Raw genomic sequence first — 26,858 nt, forward strand, 5'->3', positions numbered from 1 at the left:
GGGGCTTGTGGATGGAAAGTCTCCCCTTTGGTCATTCCGAGCATGAAGGGGGAAGTCTAGATAGACAGCAGAATCCAAAGCTGGAAGGGCTGAAGTGGGAATCGAGATTCCAGGATTTGTCACCCGATTTTGCCCTGGGGCAATCACTCGACCTTCCCAGACCTCTATTTTCTCGCCGGTTCTATGGGTGGAGAATACTTCTCGCTATGTGTCTTGCTCCCATTATGAGGCTGAATCAGCTAATGCCAACAAAACACTCCCGTATTCTCTGCTAAAGGCACAATCTAAGTACCAACTACTGTAATAGTTTCACTACCTGGAAATCATCATCCAGTCACCCAGCCACCATTTTTCCTGAATGCTTATATATGTGACCCAGCCTTGATTTTTCAGAAGGCATTGATTCTTGGATGTCAGCTAAGCAAGATGTTGACCCGCAGCCCAGAAAAGGGAAGTCAGGGAATCTTGGTCCTGCCTGCAGCCGGCATGGGCACCCGGCCTGCCTGCAGCAAGCTTCTGAAGGAGCCAAGAACAGGTCGAAAATGCCACCTCCGCCTCTCAAGCTCAGCCTGACTCTCTCCGGATGGTGGTCTCCACAGGCCAGCCGGTGAAGCCCAAACTGGCCCAAGGAGAGGTCCGACAGGCAGCAGGCACATTCTCCCTCCATCATCATCATCAATCGTATTTACTGAGCGCTTACTGTGTGCAGAGCACTGTACTAAGCGCTTGGGAAGTACAAATTGGCAACATATAGAGACAGTCCCTACCCAACAGTGGGCTCACAGTCTAAAAGGGGGAGACAAAACCAAACATACTACAAAATAAAATAGAATAGATATGTACAAGTAAAATAAATAAATAAATAGAGTAATAAATATGTACAAACATATATACAGGTGCTGTGGGGAAGGGAAGGAGGTAAGGTGGGGGGGATGGAGAGGGGGACGAGGGGGAGAGGAAGGAAGGGGCTCAGTGTGGGAAGGCCTCCTGGAGGAGGTGAGCTCTCAGTAGGGCCTTGAAGGGAGGAAGAGAGCTAGCCTTGCAGATGGGCAGAGGGAGGGCATTCCAGGCCCGGGGGATGACGTGGGCTGGGGGTCGATGGCGGGACAGGCGAGAATGAGGTACTCCAGTGGCTACCAATCAATCTGCGCATCAGGCAGAAACTCCTCACCCTGGGCTTCAAGGCTGTCCATCACCTTGCCCCCTCCTACCTCACCTCCCTTCTCTCCTTCTACTGCCCAGCCCGCAACCTCCGCTCCTCTACTGCTAATCTCCTCATTGTACCTCGTTCTCGCCTGTCCCGCCGTCGACCCCCGGCCCACGTCATCCCCCGGGCCTGGAACGCCCTCCCTCTGCCCCTCCGCCAAGCTAGCTCTCTTCCTCCCTTCAAGGCCCTGCTGAGAGCTCACCTCCTCCAGGAGGCCTTCCCACACTGAGCCCCTTCCTTCCTCTCCCCCTCGTCCCCCTCTCCATCCCCCCCACCTTACCTCCTTCCCTTCCCCACAGCACCTGTATATATGTATATATGGTTGTACATATTTATTACTCTATTTATTTATTTATTTATTTTACTTGTACATTTCCATCCTATTTATTTTATTTTGTTGGTATGTTTGGTTCTGTTCTCTGTCTCCCCCTTTTAGACTGTGAGCCCACTATTGGGTAGGGACTGTCTCTATGTGTTGCCAATTTGTACTTCCCAAGCGCTTAGTACAGTGCTCTGCACACAGTAAGCGCTCAGTAAATACGATTGATTGATTGATTGAGGAGATTAGCAGCAGAGGAGCAGAGGGTGCGGGATGGGCTGGAGAAGGAGAGAAGGGAGGTGAGGTAGGAGGGGGCGAGGGGATGGACAGCCTTGAAGCCCAGGGTGAGGAGTTTCTGCCTCCAGAGAGGCCTAGGACAGCCAGGGCTCTCCTGATGCCTCAAGAACCAAGGGAAAGGACGGAAGGAAGGGCAAAGTGAAGAGACTTGAGGGGCGACAGATTCTTATTGCCCATTCAGCCGGGCTAACCTGAGAGGACTTTAAGAGGACGAAGTAACTATGTGTCATGCCCGAGTCATCTTTAAACACACAGCTTATTCAAGGCAGTGGCAGTACACGCGACCCTGGAAGGAATGGGGCTGAATCTCAGAGGTTGCCTAATAGCTTATTTGGCCTGGGTAGAGGAAGCTCTCCTGTCAGTTCCACGGAAAATGTCCAGGCGCATTAACAGGGGGAAGCAATGACTTGGGGTAGCAGAGGTGCCTGGGTACACAACACACCCAGACTTGCCATTTGGGCTGGGGCCCAGAGAGGTGAGCCAGATGGCTAAAGGGGCAGGAGAGGACAGTGGGAGGGTCGGAGCTAAGGTGGCCCGAAGGTGTTCTGCGGCCAAGGCCGCAGCCCTGAGGTTTGCCAACCAAAAGGAGGAGAGGCAGGGAGTCCCTACCCCGGGAAGCGCAGGGCCGGCATGGGAAGTCAGCCTTTCCATTCTGCCAGGAAAACTCTCAGCCATGGGAGTCGGGGGCTGGGGAGCGGCCTCAGGGTGGGGCCGGGGACACACAAGCAGGCTCTGAATGACTGATTCACTACAGGAAGAGGGGGCCAGGCGAGGCCTGGCACTCAGGACACGCTCCCAGTCAGCCAGGCTTGCTTCCTCCTCTTGGTAGGGAAAGGGAGGGGGCAGTGGGATTCGGGGGCCAGCTGCATTTTACAGGCCAGAGACATAAAGGGGATTTGACTCCAAAACCTAAAATCCCTCTTTTCCTCTTGGGAGTCTCAATTACCAGCCTCTGCCGCCCAGGGCTCCTAGCCCCGAGGCTAATGAATGATCTCAGCTCTGGAGGACTTAACTCCCTCCCTCTGCTCATGTTTTTTTCTTTCAGATGGTGCTTGCTAAGCATTTACTCTGTGCCAGGCACTGTAATTAAGCATTGGGGTAGATGCAAGCTAATCAAGTTGGACACAACCTTGTCGCCCACGGGGCTCACGGTCTTAATCCCCATTTAACAGATGAAATAAATGAGGCACAGAGAAGTTAAGTGACTTGCCCAAGGACACACGGCAGACAAGTGGCAGAGCTGGAATTACAACCCAAGTCCTTCCGACTACCACTCTTTGCGCTAGGTCATGCTTGCTTCTCTGCTTGTTGGACACAACCTTGTCGCCCATGGGGCTCACGGTCTTAATCCCCATTTAACAGATGAAATAAATGAGGCACAGGGAAGTTAAGTGACTTGCCCAAGGACACACAGCAGACAAGTGGCAGAGCTGGAATTACAACCCAAGTCCTTCCGACTACCACTCTGCGCTAGGTCATGCTTGCTTCTCTGCTTCCTCCTTCCCAGAACAAATGGCTGGGAGATGATTTTCTCAGAATCCCTTTTCCCTAAGGGCTGTTTTCCCCTCCTGGGCCCTGGCCAATTAGTAGGTACAGAGAACCTCCTTGTCCATCTGCCCCTGAGCCTGCCTTAGCTGCCTTCTGGTCAATTCCTGCCTCCCCGAGGCAATCATCATCATCATCAATCGTATTTACTGAGTGCTTACTCAATCCTCCGGGAGAAGATGGTTAACCCAGCCCAGATTAGTTAAGGGGGACAGCGGAGTCGGGGGTCAGGGCACCTACCTTGTAGTATTTGCCGTAGATGTCTGACACCATCATGATGATGGGGAAGCCCATGAAGGTGACCAGAGAGAGCTGCCAGGAGAGACTGAACATGAAGACGACGACCCCCGTCACCTTCACCGTGTTGCGCAGGAAGATGTTGATGTTCTGGGAGACCAGGTCACTGACGATAGTGGTGTCGGAGGTCAGGCGGGAGATGATGTCCCCTGGAACACAGGCAGCTCAGCTCTGCACAGTGGCCCAGTGAAAGGGACGTGGGGGGAAGAGGGAAGGGAGGGGAAACTAAGGTACTTTATTCACCAGGCTCCCCATAGCCTTTCCCACCCCACCCTGACCATTTAATAATAATAATAATAATGGCATTTATTAAGCGCTTACTATGTGCAAAGCACTGTTCTAAGCACCGGGGTAGATACGAGGTAATCGAGTTGTCCCACGTGGGGCTCGCAGACTTAATCCCCATTTTCCAGATGAGGGAACTCAGGCCCAGAGAAGTGACGTGACTTGCCCAAGGTCACACAGCTGACAAGTGGAGGAGCCGGGATTTGAACCCATGACCTCTGACTCCAAACATAGAGCATGGGCCCGGGAGTCAGAAGGTCACGGGTTCTAATCCCGCTTCTGCCACTTATAATAATGATGATAATAATGTTGGCATTTATTAAGCGCTTACTATGTGCAAAACACTGTTCTAAGCGCTGGTTCTGTTCTCTGTCTCCCCCTTTTAGACTGTGAGCCCACTGTTGGGTAGGGACCATCTCTATGTGTTGCCAATTTGTACTTCCCAAGCGCTTAGTACAGTGCTCTGCACATAGTAAGCGCCCAATAAATACGATTGATTGATTGATTGATTGATTACAAGGTGATCAGGTTGTCCCTCAGGGGGGCTCACGGTCTTAATCCCCATTTGACAGATGAGGTAACTGAGGCCCAGAGAAGTGAAGTGACTTGCCCCAAGTCACACAGCAGACAATTGGCAGAGCCGGGATTTGAACCCATGACCTCTGACTCCAAAGCCCGTGCTCTTTCCACTGAGCCACGCTGCGTGTCTGCTGTGTGACCTGGGGCAAGTCACTTCACTTCTCTGGGCCTCGGTTTCCTCATCTGTAAAATGGGGATTAAGGCTGTGAGCCCTATTTGGGACAGAGACTGTGTCCAACCCAATTACCTTCATTCATTAATTCAATCATATTTATTGAGCGCTTACTGTGTGCAGAGCACTGTACTGAGCACTGGGGAAGTACAAGTTGGCAACATATAGAGATGGTCCCTACCCAACAGTGGGCTCACAGTCTAGAAGGGGGAGATAGAGAACAAAACAAAACATATTGACAAAATAAATAGAATAAATATGTACAAATAAAATAAATAGAGTAATAAATACATACAAACATATATACATATATACAGGTGCTGTGGGGAGGGGAAGGAGGTAAGGCGAGGGGGGATGGAGAGGGATTAAGGCTGTGAGCCCTATTTGGGACAGGGACTGTGTCCAACCCAATTACCTTGTATCTACCCCAGTGCTAAGAACAATGCCTGGCACAAAGTAAGCACTTAAATACCATCATTATTATTAATAATAATAATGATGGCATTTATTAATTATTATTAAATGCAGACCAAAATGTACCTGCCTACCCTCACCCAGAGAAGAAGACTGGTACAAAAATGAATGAAATCGGTATTCTTGATTCCTTGGTAATTATAATTATGGCATTTATTACGTACTTACTATGTGCTAAGCCCTGGGGTAGGAACAAGGTAATAGTATCAGACACCAACCCTGTCTCTCTCACAGTTTGCAATTTATTTTATCTCCACTTTGCGTACTAGGAAATGAAGGCCCAGAGAGGTTAAGTGACTTGCCCAAGCTCTGTCAGCGGGCCAGTGGAACTGGGACTTGAACCCAGGACTCCTGTCTCCCAGTCCCATACTCTTTCCATTAGGCCACGCTGCTTCCCTGGCCTTAGTTCAATAATAATAATAATAATAATAATAATAATTAAGTGCTTTTATGTACCAAACACTAAGCTCTGGGGTAGATACAAGATAATCAGGTCCCACGTGGGGCTCACAGCCTGAGTAGGAGGGAGAACAGGTCTTGAATCCCCATTCTGCAGATGAGGGAACTGAGGCCAAGAGAAATTAAGTGACTTGCTCAAGGTCACACAGCATTCATTCATTCATTCAATCGTATTTATTGAGCGCTTACTGTGTGCAGAGCACTGGACTAAGCGCTTGGGAAGTCCAAGTTGGCAACACCTAGAGACAGTCCCTACCCAACAACGGGCTCATAGTCTACAAGGGGGAGACAGACAACAAAACAAAACATGTAAACAGGTGTCAAGTCATCTGAACAAATAGAATTAAAGCTAAATGCCCATCATTAACAAAATAAATAGAATAGTAAATATGTACAAGTAAAATAAAGTAATAAATCTGTGCAAGCATATATAGCAGACAAGTGGAGGGGCTGGGAGTAGAACCCAGGTCTTCTGACTCACAGGCTCACGCGCTTTCCAGCAGGCCATGCTGCTCCTCGGGCCAAGATCAATCCATCATATTTTTTGATCATCTACTGTGCGCAGAGCACTGTACTGAGTGGTTTGGAGAGTACAGGAGGCCTTCCCAGACTGAGCCCCTTCCTTCCTCTCTCCCTCGTCTCCCTCTCCATCCCCCCCATCTTACCTCCTTCCCTTCCCCACAGCCCCTGTATATATGTTTGTACATATTTGTTACTCTATTTATTTTACTTGTACATATCTATTCTATTTATTTTATTTTGTTAGTATGTTTGGTTTTGTTCTCTGTCTCCCCCTTTTAGACTGTGAGCCCACTGTTGGGTAGGGACTGTCTCTATATGTTGCCAACTTGTACTTCCCAAGCGCTTAGTACAGTGCTCTGCACACAGTAAGCGCTCAATAAATACGATTGATGATGATGATGATACACTATAAAAAATTGGTAGGCACGTTTCCAGCCCCCAATGAGCTTACCACACTAATTGGTAATGAACCTTGGAAAAGAGGCAAGAGACCATATTCAAGATTGGAGTCATGAGACTTAGCAGGCATGCAGTGATAATAGCCTCTTGGTTCAACATTCATTCATTCAATTGTATTTATTGAGCGCTTACTGTGTGCAGAGCACTGCACTAAGCGCTTGGGAAGTACAAGTCGGCAACATATAGAGACGGTCCCTACCCAACAACGGGCTCGCAGTCTAATAATAATAAAAATAATAATAGTGATGGCATTTATTAAGCGCTTACTACGTGCAAAGCACTGTTCTAAGCACTGGGGAGGTTGCAAGGTGATCAGGTTGTCCCACGGAGGGCTCACGGTCTTAATCCCCATTTGACAGATGAGGTAACTGAGGCCCAGAGAAGTGAAGTGACTTGCCCAAAGCCACACAGCTGACAAGTGGCAGAGCCGGGATTTGAACCCATGACCTCTGACTCCAAAGCCTGTGCTCTTTCCACTGAGCCACACTGCTTCTCTGGAAATTAACCTCTGCCCTGAAGATTAGGGGGGCCCGACCCACCCACTGAGGTCTCCTCCCTGTGAGATGGGGTAAGGAGTCCGTCACAGCCCTGGCTGGGGCCTCATGGGGTGACTGTCCATTCATTCATTTATTCAATCGTATTTATTGAGCGCTTACCGTGTGCAGAGCACTGTACTAAGCGCTTGGGAAGTACAAGTTGGCAACATATAGAGACGGTCCCTACCCAACAACGGGCTCACAGCCTAGAAGGGGGAGCCAGACAACAAAACAAAACATATTAACAAAATAAAATCAATAGAATAGTAAATATGTACAAGTAAAATACATCGAGTAATAAATCTGTACAAACATCTATACAGGTGCTGTACGGTGGGGAAGGAGGTAGGGCTGGCGGGGAGGGGGAGAGGAAGGAGGGGGCTCAGTCTGGGAAGGCCTCCTGGAGGAGGTGGGCTCTCAGACCACTTGTCTGATCTGTGACCTTGGGGAAGTCACTTATCTTCTCTGTGACTCAGTTACCTCATGTGTAAAATGGGGATTGAGACTGTGAGCCCCACATGGGCTCCAACCTGATGTGCTTGTATCTACCCCAACGCCTAGTACAGTGTCCACGGGGTGGGGGGGACTCCTGGCTCCCTGGAACCTGCGATCACCGCTGGCTGGGATGGAGGGCTTGATTAGGAGCTTTCCTGCCTGGAGTTTGGACCAGAGGAATGTGTTCCCATCTGTCCGGCCTTGATCATTTTCAGGATTCCCGGGACACCGTCATTCCCCTCTGCTGCTTTTCCTGGACCAAGCTGGGCTGCTGGGGGGAACGTGAGGTGTCTGCGCCCTCAACTGGCCACCCGATTGGATTGACCCCGTCTACAACAGTAATGACGGCATTTGTTAAGCGCTTACTATGTCCCAAGCACTGCTCTAAGCCCTGGGGTAGATACAAGGTAAGCGGGTTGGCCCACGTGGGGCTCACAGTCTTAATCCCCATTTTACAGATGAGGTCACTAAGGCCCAGAGAAGTTCATTCATTCATTCATTCAATCGTATTTATTGAGCGCTTACTGTGTGCAGAGCATTAAATGCTCTGGGCATGTTACTCCCCTCCTCAAAAATCTCCAGTGGCTACCAATCAATCTGCGCATCAGGCAGAAACTCCTCACTCTCGGCTTCAAGTCTGTCCATCCCCTGGCCCCCTCCTACCTCACCTCCCTTCTGTCCTTCTCCAGCCCAGCCCGCAACCTCTGCTCCTCTGCTGCTCATCTCCTCACCGTTAGGCCTCGCTCTCGACTGTCCTGCCATCGACCCCCGGCCTGGAATGCCCCCAATCCCTCTGCCCATCCGCCAGGCTAGCTCTCTTCCTCCCTTCAAGGCCCTACTGAGAGCTCACCTCCTCCAGGAGGCCTTCCCAGACTGAGCCCCTTCCTTCCTCTCCCCCTCGTCCCCCTCTCCATCCCCCTCATCTTACCTCCTTCCCTTCCCCACAGCACCTGTATATATGTATATATGTTTGTACATATTTATTACTCTATTTTACTCGTACATATCTATTCTATTTATTTTATTTTGTTAGTATGTTTGGTTTTGTGCTCTGTCTCCCCCTTTTAGACTGTGAGCCCACTGTTGGGTAGGGACTGTCTCTATATATTGCCAACTTGTACTTCCCAAGTGCTTAGTACACTGCTCTGCACACAGTAAGCGCTCAATAAATATGATTGATTGATTGATTGATTAAGTGCTTGGGAAGTACAAGAAGTTGTGGCTTGCCCAAAGCCACACAGCTGACAAAGTGGCAGAGCTGGGATTTGAGCCCATGACTTCCTAATGAGGGAGAAATTCCCAAGCGAGGAACCCCTGTGGCAACTGAGAATAATAATAAGCACTGCTGTAAGCACTGGGGTAGATACAAAGTAATCAGGTTGCCCCAGGTGGGGCTCACAGTCTTAATCCCCATTTTACAGACGAGGTGACTGAGGCCCAGAGAAGTTAAGTGACTTGCCCGAAGTCACACAGCTGACTAGTGGCGGAGCCGGGATTGGAACCCATGACTTCCTAATGAGGGAGAAATTCCCAAGCGAGGGACCCCTGTGGCAACGGAGAATAATAATAAGCACTGTTCTAGGTACTGGGGTAGATACAAAGTAATCACGTTGCCCCACGTGGGGCTCACAGTCAATCCCCATTTTACAGATGAGGTGACTGAGGCCCAGAGAAGTTAAGTGACTTGCCCAAAGTCACACAGCTGACAAGTGGCGGAGCCGGGATTGGAACCCATGACTGCCTAATGAGGGAGAAATTCCCAAGCGAGGGACCCTTGTGGCAACGGAGAATAATAATAAGCACTGTTCTAAGCACTGGGGTAGATACAAAGTAATCAGGTTGCCCCACGTGGGGCTCACAGTCTTAATCCCCGCTTAGAGAAGCGGCATGGCTCAGTGGGAAGAGCACGGGCTTTGGAATCAAAGGTCATGGGTTTGAATCCGGCTCTGCCACTTGTCAGCCGTGTGACTTTGGGCAAGTCAATTCACTTCTCTGGGCCTCAGTTACCTCATCTGGAAAATCGGGATGAAGACTGTGAGCCCCACGTGGGACAACCTGATCCCCTTGTATCCCCCCCCAGCGCTTAGAACAGTGCTTTGCACATAGTAAGCGCTCAATAAATATGAATGAATGAATGAATGAATGAATCCCCATTTTACAGATGAGGTGACTGAGGCCCAGAGAAGTGAAGTGACTTGCCCAAAGTCACACAGCTGACAAGTGGTGGAGCCGGGATTGGAACCCATGACTTCCTAATGGGGAGAAATTCTCAAGCGAGGGACCCCTGTGGCAACGGAGAATAATAAGCACTGTTCTATTTTATTCTGTTTTATTTTATTTGTACCTATCTATTCTATTTATTTTATTTTGTTAGTATGTTTGGTTTTGTTCTCTGTCTCCCCCTTTTAGACTGTGAGCCCACTGTTGGGTAGGGACTGTCTCTAGATGTTGCCAATTTGTACATCCCAAGCGCTTAGTACAGTGCTCTGCACATAGTAAGCGCTCAATAAATACGATTGATGATGATGTTCTAAGCACTGGGGTAGATACAAAGTAATCAGGTTGCCCCATGTGGGGCTCACAGTCTTAATCCCCATTTTACAGACAAGGTGACTGAGGCCCAGAGAAATTAAGTGACTTGCCCAAAGTCACACCGGGATTAGAAGCTACAATTTCTGACCCCCAAGCCCAGGCTCTTTCCACTAAGCCACGTGAACTCCGAGGAAGTCCCAGGGCTCTGACACCAGCGGTGGGAGCCCCGGATTAAGGGGGCTCTCCTTCTAGCCAGGAAGCGGGGCAGCCCCCCAGGAAGCTTGGTGCTGTGACTGGATGTGTCTGTTTATTGTTATCCTGTACTCTCCCAAACGCTTAGTACAGCGCTTTGCACTCAGTAAGAGCTCAGTACAAACGACTGAATGGAATTGGAGATCGAATCTGAGCAGGACCTAACGGGGGGGCAGGGTCCAGTCCATACTTCACTCCACTGCCCGGATCAAGCATGATTTAGTGGAAAGAGCACGGGCAGAGGACCTGGGTTCTAATTCCGACTCTGCCACCTGACTGCTGTGTGACCTTGGGCAAGCCACTTAAGTTCTCTGAGCCTCAGTTCCCTCATCTGTAAAATGGGGATAAAGACCGTGAGCCCCACGTGAAGCAACCTGATCACCTTGTATTCCCCTCCCAGAGCTTAGAACAATGCTTGGCACATAGTAAGTGCTTAACAAATACCACCATTATTATTATTACTACTGCTAACCTTCTCACTGTGCCTCGACCTCGCCTGTCTCGTCGCCGACCCCTGGCCTGCGTCTTGCCTCTGGCCTGGAATGCCCTCCCTCCTCAAATCAATCAATCAATCAATCATATTTATTGAGCACTTACTATGTGCAGAGCACTGTACTAAGCGCTTGGGAAGTACAAATTGGCAACATATAGAGACAGTCCCTACCCAACATTGGGCTCACAGTCTAAAAGGGGGAGACAGAGAAAAAAAAACAAACATACTAACAAAATAAAATAAATAGAATAGATATGTACTAGTAAAATAAATAAATAGAGTAATAAATATGTACAAACATATATACAGGTGCTGTGGGGAAGGGAAGGAGGTAAGATTGGGGGGGATGGAGAGGGGGACGAGGGGGAGAGGAAGGAAGGGGCTCAGTCTGGGAAGGCCTCCTGGAGGAGTGAGCTCTCAGCAGGGCCTTGAAGGGAGGAAGAGAGCTAGCTTGGCGGATGGGCAGAGGGAGGGCATTCCTGGGGGGACAATTACTCTTTTAGACTGTGAGCCCACTGTTGGGTAGGGACTGCCTCTACATGTTGCCAGCTTGTACTTCCCAAGCGCTTAGTACAGTGCTCTGCACACAGTAAGCGCTCAATAAATACGATTGATTGATTTCCCTCCCTTCAAAGCCTTATTGAAGGCACATCTCCTCCAAGAGGAATTTCCCAGACTAAGCTCCACTTTTCCTCATCTTCCACTCCCTTCTGTTGCCCTAACTTGCTCCCTTTGCTCTTCCCCACCACCCCCCAGCTCCACAGTACCTATGTATGGATCTGTACAGTGCTCTGCACACAGTAAGCGCTCAATAAATACGATCGAATGAATGAATGAATCTGTAATTTTCTTTATTTGCATTGATGATTGCCTTCCTCCCTCTAGACTGTGAGCTCGCTGTGGGTAGGGATTGTCCCTGTTTATTGTTGTGTTGTACTTTCCCAAGTGCTTAGTACAGTGCTCTGCACCCAGTAAGCGCTTAATACATACAACTGAATGAATGAACCAAGGGAGGGGGGTCCTGGGGAAGCCAGGTACCAGAAAAGGGAGACTGACTCCCTTGTGAATTTTTCCAGCGAGGGCCCCACGTGGGCTGCCAACCGAAGAAATCTCTTGGAGCAATGAGGTGGAAGTTTAATCCAAGTGTGGCTCAGTGGTGGAAAAGAGCCCGGGCTTTGGAGTCAGAGGTCGTGGGTTCAAATCCCGGCTCCTCCAATGGTCAGCTGTGTGACTTTGGGCAAGTCACTTAACTTCTCTGGGCCTCAGTACCCTCATCTGTAAAATGGGGATTAAGACTGTGAGCCCCTCGTGGGACAACCTGATCACCTTGTAACCTCCCCAGAGCTTAGAACAGTGCTTTGCATGTAGTAAGCGCTTAATAAATGCCATCATTATTATTATTATTATCATCCCACTGAACAGACACATATCAACTTCCAGCTCTAGTGTCAGGGGGAAGGGGAGGGAAGGAGGACATGGGTGGGGAGAGCTGCTGAGGAGTGAGTGAAGCTCATCATGGGCAGGGAATGTGTCATCCAACTATGTTGTCCTATACTATCCCAAGTTCTTTGTAATAATAATAATAATAATAGTGGTGGTATTTGTTAAGTGTTTACTATAGGCCAGGCACTGTACTAAGCGCTGGGTTGGATACAAACAAATTGAGTTGGACACAGTCCCTGTCCCACATGGGGCTCACAGTCTCAATCCTCATTTTACAGATGAGGTAACTGAGGCACAGAGAAGAAGCGACTTACCCAAAGTCTCATGGCAGACAAGTGACAGAGAGTGCTCTGCATCATCATCATCATCATTAATAGTATTTATTGAGCGCTTACTGTGTGCAGAGCACTGTACTAAGTGCTTGGGAAGTACAAGTTGGCAACATATAGAGACAGTCCCTACCCAATAGTGGGCTCACAGTCTAAAAGGGGGAGACAGAGAACAAAACCAAACATACTAACAAAATAAAATAAATAGAATAGATATGTACAAGTAAAATAAATAAATAGATAGAATAATAAATATGTACAAACATATATACATATATACAGGTGAATATACTGCACACAGTAAGCGCTCAAAAAATAGCACTAATTGATAGATTGATTGACCCCCAGAAGAATAAATGCTCTCAGCCCTAGGACTGGCCTTCAGAGGAGGTGGAGATGGCTGTAGGGGACAGAGAGGAGGCATGGCTGATAGGGCTCTCCCAAGGAGTGTACCATATTTATTCACTTATGCATTGCTACAACAAAGGCCACACTTAGATGTTTGGATTGGAAAAATTGGGTTTTCCCATCTGAGAACCTATCTGCCAAGGTAGCTCTCTTCCTCCCTTCAAGGCCCTGCTGAGAGCTCACCTCCTCCAGGAGGCCTTCCCTCACTGAGCCCCTTCCTTCCTCTCCCCCTCGTCCCCCTCTCCATCCCCCCCATCTTACCTCCTTCCCTTCCCCACAGCACCTGTATATATGTATATATGTTTGTACATATTTATTACTCTATTTATTTATTTATTTATTTATTTATTTTACTTGTACGTATCTATCCTATTTATTTTATTTTGTTAGTATGTTTGGTTTTGTTCTCTGTCTCCCCCTTTTAGACTGTGAGCCCACTGTTGGGTAGGGACTGTCTCTATATGTTGCCAATTTGTACTTCCCAAGCGCTTAGTACAGTGCTCTGCACATAGTAAGCGCTCAATAAATACGACTGATTGATTGATTGCCATTCTCCTGTTTTCAGTGTGGAAAATGGGGATGAGAAAAACTGCCATGATTTCAGCGAGTCCATAAGAACAGTACAATTTGCACAGAGAGGCCCGCATAAAGCGAAGACCCACTCAGAGCTATAGAGGTGGCTTTGTCATATGATGCGCAAGAAACAGCACAGACTATTAAAGTATTTCACATCTTGCAAAACCATTTGACACAAGACCTCAAATTCACCTGCCCATGAACTTGGCTTTTTGTTGCTGAAAAATGGCTCCCCTCCCGTGTCAAGAAAACCATTTTCTGGCCTGCTTATAATTAATGCTGGCTCCAGGAATGCATCTGCAAGGCTGCCTGACGTTTAGGTGTTTGGAATGAAAATACCATGGATCCCAGTAGCTTCTCTCTAGAGACTAGCCGGATGACTCAAAGGGAACCAAAGGCCTTGGGGAGACCAACCTGTAAGATTCTCGTCAAAGAAGCTTGTTTCCTGAGAGACCAGCGATTTGAAGAGGCAGTTGCGAAGTCGGATGTTCAGTCTGGCAAATACGAGGGTAAAAATGCCACCCCGAATACCTGCGGCAAATGAGCTAATTGCAGATAAGAGACGTTATAGGAAATATCCAATCAAGCCAGTGCTTCATCACACCCGCACGCAGGGGAAGGGCGCTGAGGATCCGACTCAGACCCCGGCGTATTCCCAGACCTCCAGACCGAGGGCTGGGGCCCAAGCTCTAATTGCGAACAGGACCCTAAACGGCCTGTCCGCTTTTCAGGCCGGGGAAGAAAGGTTGCTGAAACAGGGTTGAAAATGGAACAAATCGGGAAGCTAGTGTGGCTTCACCCTAGGATAAATCTAGCTGAATGTGAAGGTGGAAGGGGCAGAGAAGCTGTTAACCTCCTGGCTGGAGGTTTACTAAATGTGTGTCGGGATCAATTTGAACTGGCCGTCACTTCACTGAAAGCATTTGAAAACAGATCTGTCCGTGAGGGAGGGGGCAGAGTACCAAGCTCAGGAGAATAAACAGTGGGGATGGGGCAGCTAAATATCCCGGAGGGGGGACTCAAGAATACAGTCCTGTCTAGGCCTGGCCCTGACTTAGAACCAAAGAATCTGAGAACTCGGAGAGCGAGGCTTACTCGAAGCCACAGAGAACACCTGGCCTGGACACACCCCACAGAGCCGTGGTCTCAATAAAACCAACAGGGGAAGGAATTAGAGAAAAAGTGCCCTCCTTGGGAGGTCCCTAACCATCAGCAAAACAAAATGGGAGCCAGTAGGAAGTCGCGCCTCCTCCCACCCAAATGGAAATCATTCACAGGTCAGCCCCCACTCGTGCCTAAAAAGCCAAGGCTAAACTGGATTTCTTTGACAACCGATTTACAGAACAGTCAAACGGTCCCAGAGGGCCCCTGGCGCTTTAGCGTGTCATTTCCTGCTGGATCATTTTAAGGGGTGCTACCCTGAAAATGCAACCAGGAACCTTTCCCAGGAGGCCAGGGGAAAAGAGAACCCACCAACTACCTGCCGACGGCGAGGAGGCACATGATGATCACCGCCGTGGAGAACTGGTCCATGCTCTGCTGGATGACGATCCCGTCGATAGCCCGGCCAGTGTAGTACGGGAGGAATGTCTCTCCTGCCAGGACAGTGAACAGGGACTGGTGACTCTCACCCAAGTGCTTAGTACAGTAAGCACTCAGTATATTCTATTGATGGATGGAGTGGGCACAGCCCTGGTCACATCCAGGGTGGACCTTGCTAAGGGGGTGGCAGGAGCTAGATGCTGCGGGGAAAGTATACTGTGTCTGAAGATTTGGTAAACCAAATGTGAAAGGGACAGAGGGCAGGATCGGATGAATAAGGATCAAGGGAAGCATAGGAAGTAGCTGTTCCAGAATGGAGAGGTTTCAGAGTATCTGACAAGGGACAACAATAATTGTGGTATTTGTTAAGCACTTACTTTGTGTCAAGGACTGTACTACGCGCTGGGGTAAAAATAAGATTATCAGGTCCCACATGGGGTTCACAATCTAAGTAGGAGGGAGACTAGGTATTGAATCCCCACTTTGCAGATGAGGGAACTGAACAAAAGTAATTTGCACAAGTTCATGCAGCAAGTCAATGGCGGAGCCAGGATTAAAACCCAGATCCTCTGACTCCCTGGACAGTGCTCTTTCTACCAGGCCATGCTGCTTCTCAAGCATCCGTTAACCCTCACGGTCTTCTCCTCCACCTCCTCCTCCAGCCCAAGATGGATATCACCATTCTGGCTGGGAATCAGAAGCGGCAGGAGTGGGAAGATGGCACAGGAGGACCATAGGAAAAGGCGGGCCTGGGAGATTTTTGTTGGAAATCCTAGAGCCCTGCCCCACCTGGGTCAGGGAGCGGGGCACCTGCTTACAGCCTGACATGTTTTTCCTGACTGGGCTCAACCTGACTGCCAGATGGGGAGGGGGCCAGGGGGCAGGTCGCCCCAGTGCTGCTGCAGTACGTAGTCCCAGCTGGGGACCACGGACTTCCTTGGATGCGCAGTGTTGTCGCTCGGTCGTCTACGCAGGGGTTCTGCCTCGCCAGCAAGGGGTCCCCAGTGCTGAGAGGGAGTTAGGGTAGTATCTGGGTTTGGGGCACCTTTCCCAAGCCCAAGTAGGATCTACCATCCTGCTACCCCCCGGGCCCCCAAATCCTAACCCAAACAGAGCCCCAGTAGAGGACTCCCCCCAACTCCTCCCAGCTACAGGTGGGGGTTCACCCAGCACCCCATCCCGCCCCACATCCCACCCCGTCCCTCTCACCAAGCGCGGCGACCACGAGGAAGAAAGCGGCCACCACCAGGAAGGCCGCGTCGGGCTTGGTGTAGGACAGCAGCTTCTGGAGCGTGGCGCCCGAGGCCTCCTCCGGCTTCTCCCGCCCCTCGGCGGGGAAGTGGGTCCCGCAGGGTCCCTGCCCTCCTGCCGCCGCCGCCGCCCCCGGCTCTAAGGCCTCCCGGGCCGGCTGCACCGTGGACAGTAGCCACCACAGGAGGAAGGTGGCCCCGAGGGAGGCGTAGGTCCACACGAAGAGACCCCAGAACCAGGGGTCCTGGATGGGCTTGCGCACTTCAGAGAAGAGAAGGAGCTTCACCATGGCGTAGATGCCCACAAACAGGCACACCAGGGTGATGAAGGTCCACGAAGCCTTCAGGCGACGGGGCCCGAAGGCACTGTTCCTGGCCACCCCGATGGTGGCCCCCATCAGGAGGCAGCTCCGGTAGAGACAGGCAGCCCATAAGTCCAAAACCGAGTTGAAGACGTTGAAGTCCCTCAGGTCCTGCAGGACCCCCCGGTCCCGGTGGCTGAAGGCATACAGCAGGGTGGTGACGCTCACGTCCAGGCTCATGAAGGCCCCGGTCACGGCCACGGCCTTCCAGGCCCTCATTCTGTCCGGAGCAGGGGGTGGTGGCGGCGGCGGCCCAGGGGTTAGGGGGAAGGCAGAGCGAGACCACTAGTTCACAGCCGACAGTTCCAACATCCTGGTTGTTCCTGAAAGGGCCGGAATCCAAGGAGAGGGGCCGGGGGTTACCAGAGGAGGCTATGAGATGGAGGGGAGGCAGGGCCTGCGTATCATTTCCCGTTGAGCTAAATGTCTCCCCGGAATTTCTACCCCTAGCCCCCCATAGTTTTGGGCCTAAGCAGTCTCATTTTCTCTGGACTCACCAGGATAGGATGGGAGGTAACCAGGCAAGGGTCTCCTGCTAGTTTCCCAGAGGCCTCCCTAGCCGTGGAATGCTCCCGTTGCCACGATACTGGGACAGTGACCAGCCTCCTCTCTCACTTAACCTGCCGGAGAAGTGGAGGAGACTCCTCATCTGTCTCCCCACTTTGGGCTAAGCATACTCACTACTCAAAGTAAAAAACTCTCCTGTCTCATTTCATGGAACCCATCCACCTCCCCCCACCATTGGTTTCCATAGTAACACTCATAAAGCCAACACATATGGAATCGGGCAGCCTGTCCTGTACCAGTCAAGGGGGCCCAGCTAGCAATAGTGAACCTTAGGGCACCGGACTTCCCTTCTAATAAATAATGATGGCATTTGTTAAGCGCTTACTATGTGCCCAGCACTGTTCTAAGCGCTGGGGAGGATACAAAGTCATCAGGTTGTCCCACGTGGGGCTCACAGTCTTAACCCCCATTTTACAGATGAGGTAACAGGCACAGAGAAGTCAAGTGACTTGCCCAAAGTCACACAGCTGCTCAGTGGCGGAGCCGGGATTAGAACCTTCATCTCAGGTTTTTCCACTTTTGAAATTTGCTAAGTACTCTGTGGCCGTCTCACATCCCGAAACAGGAAGCACTGCCCTATAGACTCCTAAGAAGGGCCCAGGAGTGGGAAACTCTGAGAACGAAGCCAGGGCCAAGGCCCCGATGGGCTAGGGATGCCAGTTGTGTGAACTCCCAGGCTAGGCCAGAGCCAGGGATCACGGTGAACGCAGAATTGAGTTGTGGTTCATCCCCATCTAGCTTTAAATTTGGTTCCCCAGACTCTCTTCAGTGGGAAAGGCCAGGTGTAGGAGGGGTACTTTCTAGCTCTAGAGCCGAGGACCCGTGAAATGAGGAGGAGAATGTGCCTGCCAGGGTTAGGTGTAACTTCCTGTGAAATGAAGAGAAGCAAAAGGGGCTGTAATGAATTGTTCCCTGATGAGACTTTGCTTTCTTCAATTCAGCTCCCTAATTACAAAAATAATTCTCTTCTTCCCCCAGAAAATTCCCCAGGGTATTCAATAAGGTGTTTGAGTGGAAAGGGCACAGAACTGGGAGTCAGGAGACCTGGGTTCTAGCCCGGGCTCCATCACCTGCCTCCTGTGTGACCTTGAGAAAGTCACTTAACTTCTCTGGTCCTCCGTTTCCTCATCTGTTCTGGGATAAAACGTGTTCTCCCTTCCCCTCAGACTGAGCCCCCTGTGAGGCAGACACTGTCCAATCTGATCACCTTGTATCTCTCCCGGTGCTTGGCACATAGTAAGCACTTGACAGATGCTATTTTACAAAACACAACAGAAACCCAGCAGTAGGGTTACAGAAACTAATCAATTATATGTATTGAGTGCTTTTTGATGGGCTATGTGACCAGGACTAGTAGTAATAGTATTTATTAAGTGTTTTCCGAGTACAAAACACAGTACTAAGCACTAGGGAAAAAAAATACATGGGTGAGAAATAGAGCTGGCTTCTGGCCCCCAAAGGGATTTAATAATAATAATAATAATAATGGTATTTATTAAGCGCTTGCTATGCACAAAGCACTCTTCTAATCGCTGGGGAGGTTACAAGGTGATCAGGTTGTCCCACTGGGGGCTCACAGTTTTAATCCCCATTTTACAGATGAGGGAACTGAGGCACAGAGAAGTGAAGTGACTTGCCCAAAGTCACACAGCTGACAACTGGCGGAGCCGGGATTTGAACCCATGACCTCTGACTCCAAATAATAATAATAATAATAATGGCATTTCTTAAGCGCTTACTATATGCAAAGCACTATTCTAAGCACTGGGGGGATACAAGGTGATCAGGTTGTCTCACGGGGGGCTCACAGTCAATCCCCATTTGACAGATGAGGTAACTGAGGCCCAGAGAAGTGAGGTGACTTGCCCAAAGTCACACAGCTGCCAGTTGGCAGAGCCGGGATTTGAACCCATGACCACTGACTCCAAAGCCCGTACTCTTTCCACTGAGCCACGCTGCTTCTCTGAAGCAGCACAGTTTACTGGATAGAGCCTGGGCATCAGAAGGACCTGGGTTGTAATCCCAACTCTGCCACATGTCTGCTTTGTGCCTTGGGCAAGTCACTTAACTTCTTAACTTAACTTACATTTAACTCCCTTCTCAGACCTCCTGTTCCTCCCCATCCTCCACCCCTCACCCCCAACGATCTGGCCTCCTACGTCATTAGTAAAATTAACTCCATCAGGTCTGAGCTCCCCAGAGTCATTCCTCCCCCTTTTCCGATGCCCCTGCTCTCAACCCTCTCCACTACTCTCCTATCCTTCCCAGCAGTATCTTCAGATGAGATCTCCTCCTTCCTCTCAAGTGCTACTCCATCCACCTGTGCTTCAGACCCCATTCCGTCTTACCTTATGAAGTCTCTCGCCCCTCCCCTCCTCCCCTCCTTAACTTCCATCTTCAACCGCTCACTCTCCACTGGTTCCTTCCCCTCTGCCTTCAAACATGCCTACGTCTCCCCCATTCAAAAAAACCCCTCTCTTGACCTCACCTCACCTTCTAGTTATCACCCTATCTCCCTCCTACCATTCCTTTTCAAACTCCTAGAACGAGTGGTTTACACCCGCTGCCTCGAATTCCTCAACTCCAACTCTCTCCTTGACCCCTTCCAATCTCGCTTCTGTCCCCTGCACTCCACCGAAACTGCCCTCTCAAAGGTCACCAATGACCTCCTGCTTGCCAAATCCAATGGCTCCTACTCTATCCTAATCCTCCTCGACCTCTCAGCTGCCTTCGACACTGCGGACCACCCCGTTCTCCTCAACATGGTATCCAACCTTGGCTTCACAGACTCCATCCTCTCCTGGTTCTCCTCTTATCTCTCCAGCCGTTCATTCTCAGTCTCCTCCTCCTCCTCATCATCAATCGTATTTATTGAGTGCTTACTATATGCAGAGCACTGTACTAAGCGCTTGGGAAGTACAAATTGGCAACATATAGAGACAGTCCCTACCCAACAGTGGGCTCACAGTCTAAAAGGGGGAGACAGAGAACAAAACCAAACATACTAACAAAATAAAATAAATAGACTAGATATGTACAAGTAAAATAAATAGAGTAATAAATATGTACAAACATATATACGTATATACAGGTGCTGTGGGGAAGGGAAGGAGGTAAGATGGAGGGGATGGAGAGGGGTACGAGGGGGAGAGGAAGGAAGGGGCTCAGTCTGGGAAGGCCTCCTGGAGGAGGTGAGCTCTCAGTAGGGCCTTGAAGGGAGGAAGAGAGTTAGCTTGGCGGATGGGCAGAGGGAGGGCATTCCAGGCCCGGGGGATGACATGGGCCGGATGACGTCTCCTTCGTGGGCTCCTCCTCCCCCTCCCATCCCCTTTACTGTAGGGGTTCCTCAAGGGTCAGTTCTTGGTCCCCTTCTGTTCTCTATCTACACTCGCTCCCTTGGTGAACTCATTCACTCCCACAGCTTCAACTATCATCTCTACGCTGATGACACTCAAATCTACATCTCTGCCCCTGCTCTCTCTCCCTCCCTCCAGGCTCGTGTCTCCTCCTGCCTTTGGGACATCTCCATCTGGATGTCTGCCCGCCATCTAAAACTCAATATGTCCAAGACTGAACTCCTTATCTTCCCTCCCAAACCCTGCCCTCTCCCTGACTTTCCCGTCAATGTAGACGGCACTACCATCCTTCCTGTCTCACAAGCCCGCAAACTTGGTGTCATCCACGACTCCGCTCTCTCGTTCACCCCTCACTTCTAATCCGTCACCAAAACCTGCCGGTCTCCCCTCTGCAACATCGCCAAGATCCGTCCTTTCCTCTCCATCCAAACCACTACCTTGCTGGTTCAATCTCTCATCCTATCCCGACCGGATTACTGCATCAACCTCCTCTCTGATCTCCCATGCTCCTGTCTTTAAAGCCCCACTTCAGTCTATAGTTCACACTGCTGCCCGGATTATCTTTATGCAGAAACGCTCTGGGCATGTTACTCCCGTCCTCAAAAATCTCCCGTGGCTGCCTGTCAACCTACACAGCAAGCAAAAACTCCTCACTCTCGGCTTCAAGGCTGTCCATCCATCCCCTCGCCCCCTCCTACCTCACCTCCCTTCTCTCCTTCTCCAGCCCAGCCCGCACCCTCCGCTCCTCTGCCGCTAACCTCCTCACTCTACCTCATTCTCGCCCGCCCACCGTCGACCCCCGGCCCTCGTCCTTCCCCTGCCCTGGAATGCCCTCCCTCCACACATCCGCCAAGCTAGCTCTCTTCCTCCCTTCAAAGCCCTACCGAGAGCTCACCTCCTCCAAGAGGCCTTCCCAGACTGAGCCCTTTTTCCTCTCCTCCTCCCCATCCCCCCCACCCTACCTCCTTCCCCTCCCCACAGCACTTGTATACATATTTGTACAGATTTATTACTCCATTTATTTTACTTGTACATATTTACTATTCTATTTATTTTGTTAGTGATGTGCATATAGCTTTAATTCTATTTGTTTTGATGACTCTGACACCTGTCTACATGTTTTGTTTTTAGACTGTGAGCCCGTTGTTGGGTAGGGACCGTCTCTATATGTTGTCGACTTGTAATAATAATAATAATAATAATAATGATGGCATTTGTACTTGTACTTCCCAAGTGCTTAGTACAGTGCTCTGCACACAGTTAGCGCTCAATAAATATGATTGAATGAATGGATGAACTTCTCTGTGCCTCAGTTACCTCATCTGTAAAACGGAATAATAGTGTGAGCCCAATGTGGGACAGGGACTGTGTCCAATCTGATTAACCTGTGTCTACCTCAGCACTTAGAACAGCGTTTGGCACACAGTAAGTGCTTAACAAGTACCATCATTATTATTATCATTATTTAGAATAAAGGCCAAGGAGGAGCTGGTGACAGACCTCTAGGGAAAGATGAATCTGCAAAAGCGTAAGAGCCAAGGACAAGGATTCATTTAATCATATTAATTGAATGCTTACCGTGTGCAAGGCCCCTTACTAAGTGCTTGAAGGATAAAGACAGTAGAGTATGGTGGTTAGAGGGGCAGAGTTTCAGGCTCTAGCTCAGAGCCCAACCGTGGCAACAGTCCCAGCTTTGACCTTCCCAACGGTCTCAAAGTGAGCAGGGAGTACATCTCCTCCCAGAAGAGAGCACCCACGCAAAGCCCGACAGGTACAATGACCAATCGTCTGCTTTGGGATCAGAAAATCCAGGTTTTAATCGACCTCTTCCCTGTCCAGGTATGGCACAGGATGTCTTTATGTCCAGTGTTTTTAAACCTTCCTCTGCTTCAGTTCCTGCCTCTGAGTTTCAATGGCTCTGAAGCAAATGGGGAGGGGTCGGAGGGTACGGGGAGTGGGGAGCCACCTGCTTTACAATAAACTGTCCTGTTCTAAGCTGGTCTTTCCTCTGCCCAGTACTGGATGCTTTTCGGCCCTCTTAAAACGTGTTCAGTGCCCAGCCTCCCTCGGCCACGGCCCCTGCCACCGAGTTGCACAGCGGGGTCATCGCCACAGAGTTTACGCGGCCTAGAAAATGCAACCACTCTGGACCAAATGAGAGGGGCCAGGGGTCCCCACCAGGAGAAAAAGTTCTAGTGTCACGTGAAATCGGCTTCCTTCTACAAAATAGTTCACGTGACGTCATCACGTTACCTGGCGTATCCGGAGTCACATGATGACAGGCATTTCTTTGGTGTGGGCAGGGAGTGTGTCTGTTTGTTGTATTGTACTCTCCCAAGCGTTTAGTAGAGTGCTTTGCACACAGTAAGCGCTGAATAAATATGACTGACTGAATGAATGAATGAATGGTGTCTGCAAGGGCCTCTAGGGAGACCTGAAGACCGTTCAGGGATTTGGGGAAGGAGAAGAGGGAAGGGGGTGATTTGGATCCCCTGCATCCCTATCCAAAATGCCAATGGCCCTTCCCTTTTTTCCCCTCCCTCCCCACAGAGCAGACTTTTAGAAAAGCAGCCAAAGGGAAGCTGCCAGGTGTCTTAGGAGCTATCTGAGTCAGCAGCTCTGCCTCATGGTCTCGGCTGGAGCCAGGCTGCAGCTGGGTCCCAGGTCAGGGAAAGGTGGGATGAAAGGCGGAGGTAATCATAGGCTGCCAATTTGTACTTCCCAAGCGCTTAGTACAGTGCTCTGCACACAGTAAGCGCTCAATAAATACGATTGATGATGATGATAGGCTGGTGAAGAACTTGCCCCTCCTCCTCTGGCCCAGGGGAAGCGGCAACCACAGGCTGGGAGCCTCCCATCCTCAGCCAGAAAGAGCTGCTGCAATGCAGAATCCACAGCGAGCGGGTGAGTGCCGGGAAACCTAGATTTGAGAGACACCCACCTGCTCTGTTCCCAATCCCACCCACGCTGGGCTCTGCTGTATCTTGAAGAAGAAAAGAAAGAAAATTCCTGGTTCTCTCCAGTTGAGGCTCTGTCCCAGAAAGGGGACCGGGGCTGGCAAAAAGATCCCACTTGGGCTCCAGAGAGGGGATTTCCTGGGAACCCACCTGAAAGGTGAGGGGGAGGGTACAGGGAGAGCACGGAGAGGGCACAGATACCCGAGTACTCACCGGCCTCGGCTCCTAAGTGCCGGTGAGTGAGCTTTCTCTCCATTGCTCCCCATCTCAAATTCTCAGCCCTACTGGGCCTGCTCCCAAGTTCATTTCTCCCGTTACCCAGCCTACTCCATCCTCTATCCTGAATCCTCCAAGCCGGAATACGGCTGAGAGATCGAGTTTCAAAACATCAAAAGAGAACCGAAAGAATTTTCCGCCACCATCGTTCCGGCTGCACTCTCTAAACCTAACGAAATGTCAGCCAGTTTACTGATCCAGAAGAAACACGCTTCAAAGGACTCTGGAGCAGGAGCAGGGATTGGAAGGAAAAGAGGGGAACAGGCAACTCGGGGAGTTAAAATTATTAGCCAAAGTTGGTATTTTAAAAGGAAAAAGGATCTTGGACTAGCAAACAGAATCCCTAGAGCGCCAGTGATTTCCTCCCACCACGTATGCACACCAAAGAAAATACCCCAAGTGTTCTTCCGACAAACGATTCATTAGTTTGAAATATTCAGCCATCACAGACACCTTGGGTAAGAATGCCAACACCTGGACCAAAGGATGGCACTCATCAGAGCGAGAAACTTCAGGCGCTCAGCATCTCTCCTAGTCCAGAGATTAGGGCAGAAGGAGAAATGGAAAACATCACCTACGTCCAAATAGGGCTCTGCCGATCCCTAAAGCAGCATGAGGCACAAAGTTTACCCTCCTCCATTCACATTCATTCAATCGTACTTATTGAGCCCTTACTGTGTGCAGAGCACTGTACTAAGCGCTCATCCCCTGCTTCCTTGCTATTCTTAATCAAAGGATTAATCCACGGCATTTGTGGAGGGCCTACGGTATGCAGACCACTGTACTAAGCGCATGGGAGAGTCTGCTGAGAAGCAGCGTGGCTCAGTGGAAAGAGCCCGGGCTTTGGTGTCAGAGGTTGCGGGTTCAAATCCCAGCTCCGCCACTTGTCAGCTGGGTGACTTTGGGCAAGTCACTTCACTTCTCTGGGCCTCAGTTCCCTCATCTGGAAAATGGGGATGAAGACTACGAGCCCCATGTGGGACAACCCGATTACCTTGTATCTACCCCAGCGCTTAGAACAGTGCTTTGCACATAGTAAGCGCTTAACAAATACCAACATTATTATTATTACAATATGATACGGTGAGAACATACGATCCCTGCCTAAAGGGAGCTTACAGACTAGAGTAGTCGAGAAACAGCGTGGTCTAGTGGAAAGAAGCTTGGGAGTCAGAGGTTGAGGGTTCTAATCCTGCCTCCACCACTTGTCTGCTGTGTGACCTTGGGCAAGCCAGTCCACTTCTCTGTGCATCAGTTGCTTTATCTGTAAAACGGGGATTAAGACTGTAGGCCCCACGTGGGACAACTAGATTACCTTGTATCTACCCCCAGTGCTCGGCACATAGTAAGAGCTTAACAAATACCATAAGTATTATTATTATTATTATTATCAGTCTTCTCAGGGAGAAGCAGCGTGGCCTTGGGGAAAAAGTATGGACCTAGGACTCAGAGGACCTGGGATCTGCCACTTGTCTGTTGTGTGACCTTGGGCAACTCATTTCATTTCTCTATGCCTCAGTTACTCATTTGTAAAATGGGAATTAAGACTGTGAGCCCCATGTGGAACATGGGCTGTGTCTAACCTGATTAGCTTGTATCTACCCCAACGCTTAGTATAGTGCCTGGCACAAAGTAAATGCCTGATAAATACCATTTTCTTTTTTAAAAAGGGAGGGATCTTGGAGTCAGGTATATTAATCCACTTTTAAAAGGGATTTAAAAAGGGAGGGATTTTGGAGTCAGGTATATTAATCCACTCCCAAGCAGCAGCAGGACTGAACCAGCTCTACTTTGTCATCCATACACAGTTCACACACCCTCTTCCTCAAGGGGCAAGGGAAAGGCAGAAATAGGGTCAATTTACCTCAGAAAAACACTAGGAGAGATCCAAGAGTCCTGAAAGGCTGGGGCCCCAAAAGTCTCCAAGCGTCCCTTCCTCCTAATCCCTGTTCCAGGCTCTTCTTATAGGGAAAGCTTGATTAATGACAACCCATCTTCACCCCCATTCAGTCGTTCATTCAATCGTATTTATTGAGCACTTACCGTGTGCAAGGCACTGTACTAAGCACTTGAGAGAGTACAATATAACATTAAACTGACACAGTCCCTGCCCACAACTAGCTTACAGTGTAGAGGGGGAGACAGACATTAATATGAATAAATAAATGAATTGCAGATATGTATATAAGTGCTGTGGGGTTCCTTCTTCAGGGAGACCTGGCACAGAAACCCTTATTTGGCCTCACACGACCACCCCACCTTACTTGGCTCTTCTCCCTCCTCTCACTTTGGCTTAGATTAAGTCCCTGCCCTTCAAGAGCCTCCGTTTTCTCCACCTATTCACTGGATACCCACCCTAGGAGCCCACATCCTAGAGCTGTGATAAGGCCAGCAGAGATAACACCAAATGTAGGTTGAGTTTTCTGGAAGAAACAGCAGCAGGGGGACAAGTCAGAATTACGGTCAGGGAAGTTCCATCTTGCCCCTTCCCAACCCTCCCCAACTTAGTTGCGGGGGGAGTCTTCCAATTTAGGGTGAAAAAAGCGTAGCCACAGCCAATTTCCTCCCTCCACCACAAAGCAGGGGAGCTGCAATCTGTGGGCAAGATTTGACACCCAAATCTACATCTCTGCCCCTGCTCTCTCCCCCTCCCTCCAGGCTCGCGTCTCCTCCTGCCTTCAGGACATCTCCATCTGGATGTCTGCCCGCCACCTACAACTCAACATGTCCAAGACTGAGCTCCTTATCTTCCCTCCCAAACCCTGCCCTCTCCCTGACTTTCCCGTCACTGTAGACGGCACTACCGTCCTTCCCGTCTCACAAGCCCGCAACCTTGGGGTCATCCTCGACTCCGCTCTCTCATTCACCC

General features: G+C 49.9%; 1 protein-coding gene across 1 annotated transcript in view; it reads right to left on the reverse strand.

Moving 5' to 3' along the window:
• Positions 1–26,858, reverse strand: part of ABCB9 (ATP binding cassette subfamily B member 9) — a 45,275-nt gene that overhangs the window by 11,602 nt on the left and 6,815 nt on the right. The window contains exons 2-5 of the mRNA XM_038763859.1: positions 16,431–17,156; positions 15,160–15,274; positions 14,094–14,224; positions 3,609–3,814 (exon numbers count right to left, since the gene is read on the reverse strand). Of these exons, the coding sequence (XP_038619787.1) occupies positions 3,609–3,814; positions 14,094–14,224; positions 15,160–15,274; positions 16,431–17,052 (1,074 nt within the window). The 5' untranslated portion in view covers positions 17,053–17,156. The remainder of the gene's footprint in view (positions 1–3,608; positions 3,815–14,093; positions 14,225–15,159; positions 15,275–16,430; positions 17,157–26,858) is intronic.

The sequence above is a fragment of the Tachyglossus aculeatus genome, chromosome 21 (assembly GCF_015852505.1).
Source record: "Tachyglossus aculeatus isolate mTacAcu1 chromosome 21, mTacAcu1.pri, whole genome shotgun sequence".
Taxonomy (NCBI): domain Eukaryota; kingdom Metazoa; phylum Chordata; class Mammalia; order Monotremata; family Tachyglossidae; genus Tachyglossus; species Tachyglossus aculeatus.